Source organism: Salmo trutta, unplaced genomic scaffold, assembly GCF_901001165.1.
Source record: "Salmo trutta unplaced genomic scaffold, fSalTru1.1, whole genome shotgun sequence".
Classification (NCBI taxonomy): Eukaryota; Metazoa; Chordata; class Actinopteri; order Salmoniformes; family Salmonidae; genus Salmo; species Salmo trutta.
This window is the reverse complement of record NW_021822211.1, coordinates 977,930-988,490: the sequence shown is the minus strand read 5'-3', so window position 1 is coordinate 988,490 and position 10,561 is coordinate 977,930. Positions and strand designations below refer to the sequence as shown.

General features: G+C 48.4%; 1 protein-coding gene across 1 annotated transcript; it reads left to right on the top strand.

Annotated features, from left to right (window-relative positions):
• The first annotated feature begins 732 nt into the window (after nt 1-732).
• On the top strand, nt 733-4,419 carry LOC115181005 (pyruvate dehydrogenase [acetyl-transferring]-phosphatase 1, mitochondrial). The gene is made up of 8 exons (XM_029743113.1): nt 733-1,076; nt 1,466-1,633; nt 1,715-1,926; nt 2,318-2,399; nt 2,521-2,615; nt 2,732-2,900; nt 3,257-3,475; nt 3,674-4,419. The coding sequence occupies exons 1-8, from the start codon at nt 828-830 to the stop codon at nt 4,052-4,054; spliced, it is 1,575 nt and encodes a 524-aa protein (XP_029598973.1). The 5' UTR covers nt 733-827; the 3' UTR covers nt 4,055-4,419.
• Nucleotides 4,420-10,561: the final 6,142 nt, after the last annotated feature.

The window sequence follows — 10,561 nt, the reverse complement described above, 5'->3', positions numbered from 1 at the left end:
CACTAGTCTGCTAGAGTACTGGAATGCAGTGTTCCATTGTTGGAGTGCAACCTGCCTCAAAGCATAATAAAGCCTCTGCCAAGAGGCTCAGACCTTTATTGCACAGGAGGTTTCCTTGTAGCAAGGTCACTGGTTCCAGCTCCCTTATTCACCACACAATCAAAATAAATACAGTTGGAAGAGAAAAGTGGTTGTCTTGATCCGTTATGTTATTTGCATGTCACTTTTGTTTGTATTGATCTGTAATGGTACCTTTGTTGAGAGCTCTGTTACTACGTGTCAGTCATTTATGTACACTGACTGAATGAGAGGTGTGTACACAATCAAAATGCCATAGTCAGCCGTGGTTGTGTTGACTGAATGATACAGATGATACAAGCTGCACTTTTGCCCATAGCTCACAGTTCCTGGTGTCTCCCGTAGGTGTAGGAGTGTTGGCGCTGCTCTGAGAGTGTGTGTGTGTGTGGCGGTGCTCTGAGAGTGTGTGTGTGTGTGGCGGTGCTCTGAGAGTGTGTGTGTGTTGGCGGTGCTCTGAGAGTGTGTGTGTGTTGGCGCTGCTCTGAGAGTGTGTGTGTGTGTTGGCGCTGCTCTGAGAGTGTGTGTGTGTGTGGCGGTGCTCTGAGAGTGTGTGTGTGTGTGGCGGTGCTCTGAGAGTGTGTGTGTGTGTGGCGGTGCTCTGAGAGTGTGTGTGTGTGTGTTGGCGGTGCTCTGAGAGTGTGTGTGTGTGTGTTGGCGCTGCTCTGAGAGTGTGTGTGTGTGTGGCGGTGCTCTGAGAGTGTGTGTGTGTGGCGGTGCTCTGAGAGTGTGTGCGCCCAGAGCGAGCCACCATGCCCGTGACATCACAGCTGTTCCGAGGCTTCCCTCGGGCGAAGCTCTGGGGTTCCTCCCTGTTCCCATGCCAACGCCAGCTCCCCTGCTGCCCCACCTCCCACCGGCCCACCTCGTCGCCGCCCCACCCCATATGGCCGACAGCTATGCCTGTGCGTGGCTATAGGAAGAGCCCTGACCTCCACAGCTACAATCTCACCCCCCCACAGGTCAACTCAATCCTCAAGGCCAACGAGTACAGCTTCAAGGTAGGGGCGGACGATACACACATTTACACACAACGAGTACAGCTTCAAGGTAGGGGCGGACGATACACACATTTACACACAACGAGTACAGCTTCAAGGTAGGGGCGGACGATACACACATTTACACACAACGAGTACAGCTTCAAGGTAGGGGCGGACGATACACACATTTACACACAACGAGTACAGCTTCAAGGTAGGGGCGGACGATACACTTCATTTACACACAACGAGTACAGCTTCAAGGTAGGGGCGGACGATACACACATTTACACACAACGAGTACAGCTTCAAGGTAGGGGCGGACGATACACACATTTACACACAACGAGTACAGCTTCACGATTGCGCTGAGACCATAAGAATATGAGTGTGTGCTTTGGTTCTAGGTTCCAGAGTTTGATGGTAAGAACGTGTCGTCGGTGATGGGGTTCGACAGTAACCAGCTGCCTGCCAACGCACCCATCGAGGACCGGCGCAGCGCTGCCACCTGTCTGCAGACGCGGGGGATGCTGCTGGGCGTGTTCGACGGCCATGCGGGCTGCGCCTGTGCTCAGGTAAAGTTTCTGCTGTCATTGTGTATAATCGGCGAGTTAGTTTTAATGTGCAGTTAAAACATCTACCTGTCTTTTTCTCAGGCGCTGAGTGAGAGGTTGTTCTACTACGTAGCCATGTCCTTGATGCCCCATGAGACCCTGTGTGAGCTGGAGTCGGCAGTAGAGGCAGGCAGACCCCTCAGCCCCATCCTGCAGTGGCACAAACACCCCAACGACTACTTCACCAGGGAGGCTCAGACTATGTACTTCAACAGCCTCAGAACCTACTGGCAGGAACTCATAGACCTCAGCAGGTACACACACAGCAACTCATAGACCTCAGCAGGTACACACACACAGCAACTCATAGACCTCAACAGGTACACACACACAGTAACTCATAGACCTCAACAGGTACACACACACAGCAACTCATAGACCTCAGCAGGTACACACACAGCAACTCATAGACCTCAGCAGGTACACACACACAGCAAGTCATAGACCTCAGCAGGTACACACACACAGCAAGTCATAGACCTCAGCAGGTACACACACACAGCAAGTCATAGACCTCAGCAGGTACACACACACAGCAAGTCATAGACCTCAACAGGCATGGGGTAATAAGGATGCATCAGTAATGTTATTAAACATGGGTCAATATTCAGTGTTGGAGTTGATTGTATGTGATTGTGTTCCCAGTCCAGGGGAGAGCCTAGGGCCCAGAGAGGCATTGCTGAGTGCCTTTAAGAGACTGGACAGTGACCTGTCTCTGGAGGCTCAGGTGGGAGACCCTGTTCTATGCCCTTGACTTCTATCCTCTGACCATCGATGTCTCTGTGTTACCATAGTATCCAGCCCTGGGTATAAATGTGTAGTGCTGATCCCTATGTTGTGTTGTCCAGGTGGGAGACGCCAATTCCTTCCTCCACTACTGGGTTCTGAGAGTGGCCTTCTCTGGAGCGACTGCCTGCGTAGCTCACATCGATGGATCCGACCTGTACGTACTGTAGTCCACAGCCACGGATCTCTCTCTGTTGGCTCCCATATGTACTGCCTGGTCTCCATCTGTCTGCTCTGACTGAGTGTCTGAAACCTCTGACTGTGGTTGTGTAGGTATGTAGCGAACACGGGCGACGGCCGGGCGGTGCTGGGGGTCCAGGAGGAGGACGGCTCGTTCAGCGCTCACACGCTCTCCAACGACCACAACGCCCAGAATGAGAACGAGGTGGCCCGCATCCAGGGGGAGCACCCCCCCTCTGAGAAGAAGACTGTCGTACGACAGGTCAGTACCGTTACACATCCAGAGAGAACGGTGGCACAGCAGGTCAGTACCGTTACACATTCAGAGAGAACGGTGGCACAGCAGGTCAGTACCGTTACACATTCAGAGAGAACGGTGGCACAGCAGGTCAGTACCGTTACACATCCAGAGAGAACGGTGGCACAGCAGGTCAGTACCGTTACACATCCAGAGAGAACGATGGCACAGCAGGTCAGTACCGTTACACATCCAGAGAGAACGGTGGTACAGCAGGTCAGTACCGTTACACATCCAGAGAGAACGGTGGCACAGCAGGTCAGTTAAACATAAAGTAAAAACAAACATATATCCCCTATCTCTTTCTCTCCCTCTGTCAGGACCGGTTGTTGGGCCTGCTGATGCCGTTCCGTGCGTTTGGAGATGTGAAGTTCAAGTGGAGCATTGACTTGCAGCGAGGTGTGTTGGAGTCAGGACCAGACCAGCTCCATGACAACGAACACACCAAGTTCATCCCCCCCAATTACCACACCCCTCCCTACCTCACGGCCGAGCCTGAGATCACACACCACCGCCTCCGACCTCAGGACCGCTTCCTGGTGAGAGACAAAGGATTGGTCAATTGACTGATTGACCAATTCATGATTTCATTCATTCATTCATTGATTGATAAGGCTTTGTTGTCTTTTCTTGAACAGAAACTTGCATTGTGCTCCATTAAAACATACCTATATCTGAAGTTATGTAGTTAGAAGTGACCTTTTGTTAACTACAGGTCTTTGTCCCTCCTTCTGCAGGTGCTGGGTACAGACGGGCTGTGGGAGACACTCCACCGACAGGAGGTGGTCCGGATCGTAGGGGAGTATCTAACGGGGGTCCACCAGCGCCAGCCCCTCACCGTGGGGGGTTACCATGTCACCCTGGGACAGATGCAGGGGCTGCTGGCTGAGAGGAAGGCCCGTGCCTCCTTGGCGTTCCAGGACCAGAACGCTGCCACCCACCTGATTCGCCACGCGGTGGGCAACAATGAGTTTGGAGCAGTGGACCACGAGACGCTGTCCAAGATGCTGTCTCTGCCTGAGGAACTGGCCCGCATGTACCGCGACGACATCACCATCATCATCACACAGTTCAACCCCCACGTGGTTGGACACCAGCGCCAAGGGGGGGAGTCCTGAGCCAGCTCAGCCTCTCAGAGGGGAACGTGGACATGAACAGGAAGTTTACTTTCTAGGAGGAAAAACACTGATGTGAGGACTGGGTCTTGCTTCAGACACATGGTTAAGCCCTAATCTTTATTTTACCAAACGCGCTTAAAACATACTGTTTATGGACTAACCCTGCAGAGGGAGGACTGCCTACCTTCGGACTCATTATTTTAGGATTGTTATTAAACAGGTGCGTGTACAGTATGTGCACATGTGAGCACACAGTCCTGGTCATGTGGATTGTTGAAATGCTTGCTGAAACTGACCACAAGTTGGCTCTTTTTTTGTTTGGTGGCCTTGTGTGTGTATGAAGCTTTTAAAGGATGTTTGATCAACCTCCCTGCAGCATTCTGCTTCTCTGCTCTGTCACAGTCTCTGCTCTGTCGCAGTCTCTGCTCTGTCACAGTCTCTGCTCTGTCACAGTCTCTGCTCTGTCGCAGTCTCTGCTCTGTCGCAGTCTCTGCCCTGTCGCAGTCTCTGCTCTGTCGCAGTCTCTGCTCTGTCACAGTCTCTGCTCTGTCACAGTCTCTGCTCTGTCACAGTCTCTGCTCTGTCACAGTCTCTGCCCTGTCACAGTCTCTGCTCTGTCGCAGTCTCTGCTCTGTCGCAGTCTCTGCTCTGTCGCAGTCTCTGCTCTGTCGCAGTCTCTGCTCTGTCGCAGTCTCTGCTCTGTCGCAGTCTCTGCCCTGTCGCAGTCTCTGCCCTGTCGCAGTCTCTGCCCTGTCGCAGTCTCTGCCCTGTCGCAGTCTCTGCTCTGTCGCAGTCTCTGCTCTGTCGCAGTCTCTGCTCTGTCGCAGTCTCTGCTCTGTCGCAGTCTCTGCCCTGTCGCAGTCTCTGCCCTGTCGCAGTCTCTGCCCTGTCGCAGTCTCTGCCCATAGGAAACTTTAATTTGTGCCAAAAGAGTTTGCTGTGTTATAACTATGTTGTCTGAGCATTGAGGTAATGATACGGTGGCAGTCTTTGTGTTTGTTCATTCTGGCCTGTCTACTCCTCTACAAACATCCCTCCCTCTTTCATATCACAGATTCTGTGCTGTGCAGTTGCAGCATCTGTCTTGCTCTAGAGCTGCAACTGGCCTCCATCCTGGCTCTACTGCATGGCTCTGCTGTTACATAGTAGGGCTCTGTCTGTCGGTGTTCTGTCATTGGATGGATCAGTGTCCTTTATACTTGTTACAGACGGACAGCCAAGAACTCCCAGGCACACTTATTGTTATCTTATATTTTGAATAATGTTTATTTAAAATGTTTTTAACTGTGTCTATAAAGCAGATTGTATTGCTCTGAGACCGACGGCGTCACTAAGATAGGAGCCAGTAGAGCTACGTAGTGTGCAGGCTTTAGATCCTCTATCACAACTCTATCACAACGACTCACCCAAAGGAATCAGGTTTGTTATGTGCTGAGTGTGTCTGAGAGATTCTACAGCAGACTGAAGGAGTGGTGGTATTCTGTAGAGGAGAGGAGAGGAGAGGAGCGAGAGAGAGAGAGAGAGAGAGAGGTGTGTGTGTTCAGATGTTTATTGTTTTAGGGTTGCAGAGTATACATGTTTCAAAGGAACATAGTGGTTGTTCCCCTTGTGTTTTTTGACAGTTATACGCCTATACAGGGATATGGTATACTAACGTCATCATGCTTACATGGTGTGGATTTGATTAAAACAGTAAACTTTTTAGTTTTTAACAGTGAAGCATTGCTAGCCTGGTGTCAGATCTCGGTCTGATGTAACCATGGAATTAGGAATTAGAACTGTAACCATCTGTCATATTCATGCCACCTCCAGGAGTGACTAAAACAGAGACAGACTTCGTCATTGTTGGTAGGACACTAACCACGTTGGTGTGGTTCTAGGCTTTTATAGGCCAAATGAAGGGTGTGCATAATATGAGGTTGTATATCTTATGGTGGTGTATAATTAGGAGAGGAGAACATGTAAAGCTGAAGGTGGCTCTGTCTGGACGCTGGCTGAATACTTGAAGGTTATTTATGCAACTTTTAATATGTCGCAGGTATTTATCCACAATTATATGAGATGTGACAGGTATGTATGTACAGTGTCTTTACCTGTTTGGGCTTGAGACAAAAGTTTTTTTGTATTTGGAAACTTTTAATAAAACACTGACTACACACAATGGCTACTACACATGTTATATACTGCTCAAAAAAATAAAGGGAACACTTTAACAACACAATGTAACTCCAAGTCAATCACACTTCTGTGAAATCAAACTGTCCACTTAGGAAGCAACACTGATTGACAATAAATTTAACATGCTGTTGTGCAAATGGAATAGACAACAGGTGGAAATTATAGGCAATTAGCAAGACACCCCCAATAAAGGAGTGGTTCTGCAGGTGGTGACCACAGACCACTTCTCAGTTCCTATGCTTCCTGGCTGTTTTGGTCACTTTTGAATGCTGGCGGTGCTTTCACTCTAGTGGTAGCATGAGACGGAGTCCACAACCCACACAAGTGGCTCAGGTAGTGCAGCTCATCCAGGATGGCACATCAATGCGAGGCAAGAAGGTTTGCTGTGTCTGTCAGCGTAGTGTCCAGAGCATGGAGGCGCTACCAGGAGACAGGCCAGTACATCAGGAGACGTGGAGAAGGCCGTAGGAGGGCAACAACCCAGCAGCAAGACCGCTACCTCCGCCTTTGTGCAAGGAGGAGCAGGAGGAGCACTGCCAGAGCCCTGCAAAATGACCTCCAGCAGGCCACAAATGTGCATGTGTTTGCTCAAACGGTCAGAAACAGACTCCATGAGGGTGGTATGAGGGCCCGATGTCCACAGGTGGGGGTTGTGCTTACAGCCCAACACCGTGCAGGACGTTTGGCATTTGCCAGAGAACACCAAGATTGGCAAATTCACCACTGGCGCCCTGTGCTCTTCACAGATGAAAGCAGGTTCACACTGAGCACATGTGACAGACGTGACAGAGTCTGGAGACGCCGTGGAGAACGTTCTGCTGCCTGCAACATCCTCCAGCATGACCGGTTTGGCGGTGTGTCAGTCATGGTGTGGGGTGGCATTTCTTTAGGGGGCCGCACAGCCCTCCATGTGCTCGCCAGAGGTAGCCTGACTGCCATTAGGTACCGAGATGAGATCCTCAGACCCCTTGTGAGACCATATGCTGGTGCGGTTGGCCCTGGGTTCCTCCTAATGCAAGACAATGCTAGACCTCATGTGGCTGGAGTGTGTCAGCAGTTCCTGCAAGAAGAAGGCATTGATGCTATGGACTGGCCCGCCCGTTCCCCCAGACCTGAATCCAATTGAGCACATCTGGGACATCATGTCTCGCTCCATCCACCAACGCCACGTTGCACCACAGACTGTCCAGGAGTTGGCGGATGCTTTAGTCCAGGTCTGGGAGGAGATCCCTCAGGAGACCATCCGCCACCTCATCAGGAGCATGCCCAGGCGTTGTAGGGGGGTCATACAGGCACGTGGAGGCCACACACACTACTGAGCCTCATTTTGACTTGTTTTAAGGACATTACATCAAAGTTGGATCAGCCTGTAGTGTGGTTTTCCACTTTCATTTTGAGTGTGACTCCAAATCCAGACCTCCATGGGTTGATAAATTGGATTTCCATTGATTATTTTTGTGTGATTTTGTTGTCAGCACATTCAACTATGTAAAGAAAAAAGTATTTAATAAGATTATTTCATTCATTCAGATCTAGGATGTGTTATTTTAGTGTTCCCTTTATTTTTTTGAGCAGTGTATTTAGTTCTGCCTGTCTGTACATTGCTGCCTGGTTGTGCTGTTCTGCAGTGCCTCTGTCTTTAACTCTCTCCTCCCACACCCCTGGAATGTGGTCAGACCAGACTGTGTGCCCGCGGTGCTCTCAGAAGGTCAAGGCAGACTGAGTCCATTCCAGAGGTCAGCCAGCGAGGTGTCAAGTTACACTGGTGTGTATTTGTGTGTGTTCAGGTCATGGTCATTTCTCTGACAGATTCTCCTAGTCACACGTGGCGACGGTGACCAAGGCAGTACAGAGTACAGCTCACCCTCTCGCTCCACACTCTCCCCAACAACAACCCCCTATTGCTTTGTAGCTCTGGAGTAGTTTAATCTGTGTCCCTGTCTGCCTGACATGGAGTTATCTTCTAGTTTGTGTAGTTGGATCAGTAATCAGTGGTGCTTTTTTTGGCTACTTGGATAGCAAGAAGAGTCCATGTAATGTAACCAGTCTGGTTCATATTATGTTCACACTGCTCTCATTCTGCAGTCTAGTCAGTCAGTAACTCAGACGTGTCCATTGTCAGCCACTAGATGGCGCTAGTAGTCAGAGAACCTTATTGGAAGATCCCTTACACAGAAATATAAGATCCCTTACACAGAAATATGAGAAGATCCCTTACACAGAAATATGAGAAGATCCCTTACACAGAAATATGAGAAGATCCCTTACACAGAAATATGAGAAGATACCTTACACAGAAATATGAGAAGATCCCTTACACAGAAATATGAGAAGATCCCTTACACAGAAATATGAGAAGATCCCTTACACAGAAATATGAGAAGATCCCTTACACAGAAATATGAGAAGATCCCTTACACAGAAATATGAGAAGATACCTTACACAGAAATATGAGAAAATCCCTTACACAGACATATGAGAAGATCCCTTACACAGAAATATGAGAAGATACCTTACACAGAAATATGAGAAGATCCCTTACACAGAAATATGAGAAGATACCTTACACAGAAATATGAGAAGATACCTTACACAGAAATATGAGAAGATCCCTTACACAGACATATGAGAAGATACCTTACACAGAAATATGAGAAGATCCCTTACACAGACATATGAGAAGATCCCTTACACAGACCTATGAGAAGATCCCTTACACAGAAATATGACTGAGACGTCCCCGTGCACACGTGTTTAATTTATTTGATTCAGTGACCTCTAGGCAGGATTGTTATTCTCCTAGGTTTTTCTGTCCTTAGTTACCAATCTATGTGTTTGGGTGTATAGACCTGTTTTGATAGTGTGTGTGTGTGTGTGTGTGTGTGCATTCCTGCATCGTGTGTGTCAATGGGTATTGTTTATCATTCTCAGCATGTCCTACTGGCATAATGAGTGTATTTCTGAAGTCGAGTAAGGTTGTGTTTGGAAGGAGGGTACTTTATGGGCTATTTTCTTTATGCTGGTGTTATTGGACTGTGTTACCTGTTTATGCTGGTGTTATTGGACTGTGTTACCTGTTTACGCTGGTGTTATTGGACTGTGTTGTTACGTGTTTATGCTGGTGTTATTGGACTGTGTTACGTGTTTATGCTGGTGTTATTGGACTGTGTTACCTGTTTATGCTGGTGTTATTGGACTGTGGTGTTACATATTAATGCTGGTGTTATTGGATTGTGTTACGTGTTTATGCTGGTGTTATTGGACTGTGTTACGTGTTTATGCTGGTGTTATTGGACTGTGTTGTTAGGTGTTTATGCTGGTGTTATTGGACTGTGTTACGTGTTTATGCTGGTGTTATTGGACTGTGTTACCTATTTATGCTGGTGTTATTGGACTGTGTTGCTTCGAGGCAAGGAACACTGAACCATGCATGAGAGCACCAGCTGTTCCGGATAACTATGTGATTTCACTCTCTGTAGCCGAGGTGATTTAAGACTTTTCAACCTACCCTGACCCGGTCTGTACCAACTTGTTTCAAGCAGACCACCATAGTCCCTGTACCCAAGAACGCCAAAGCCGAAATGACTATCACCCCGCAGCACTCACATCTATAGCCATGAAATGCTTTGAAAGCCTGGTCACCCAGGACCCACTGCAGTTTCCATACCGCCCCAAAAGATCCACAGATGAGGCAATTTCTATTGCACTCCAAAATGCCCTCACCCACCTGGAAAAAAGTAATACCTATGTAAGAATGCTGTTCATTAAATGCACCTCAGCATTCAACAACATAGTTGTCACGTCCTGACCCTAGTAAGATGTAATTTTCTATAGTAGAGTAGGTCAGGGCGTGACATGGTGTTTTGTGTTTTTCTATGTTTTGTATTTCTAGGTTTATGTTCTAGGTTTCTATTTCTATGTTGGGTTTTTTGGGATGATCTCCAATTGGAGGCAGCTGGTCCTCGTTGTCTCTAATTGGAGATCATATTTAGGTAGGGTTTTTGCCACCTGTGTTGGTGGGGAGTTATTTTCTGTTTAGTCTCTGTACCTGACAGAACTGTATTCTGATTTGTTTACCGTTTGTTATTTTGGCTTTAGTGTTTTTGAGTTAATAAATATCATAATGAGCACTCAACACGCTGCGCTTTGGTCCCCTCTATACGACGCCCGTTACAGAACTACCCACCACAATTGGATCAAGCAGCGTGCTCGGGAGGAGATGGATACCTGGTCTCTGAAGGAGAAGCTATAGAGGGTAAACTGGACTTGGGGCCAAGTAATAGACAGATATAGAAGCCTGCCAGGGAGGCACGAGAGGCTACAGAAAA

Bases quoted from the DNA above. Each gene is read 5' to 3' on its own strand.
- LOC115181005 (XM_029743113.1), top strand. From the start codon at position 828: ATGCCCGTGACATCACAGCTGTTCCGAGGCTTCCCTCGGGCGAAGCTC. The intron at 1,927-2,317 runs GTACACACACAG...TTGTGTTCCCAG, and splicing joins GAACTCATAGACCTCAGCAG to TCCAGGGGAGAGCCTAGGGC. The intron at 3,476-3,673 runs GTGAGAGACAAA...CTCCTTCTGCAG, and splicing joins GACCTCAGGACCGCTTCCTG to GTGCTGGGTACAGACGGGCT.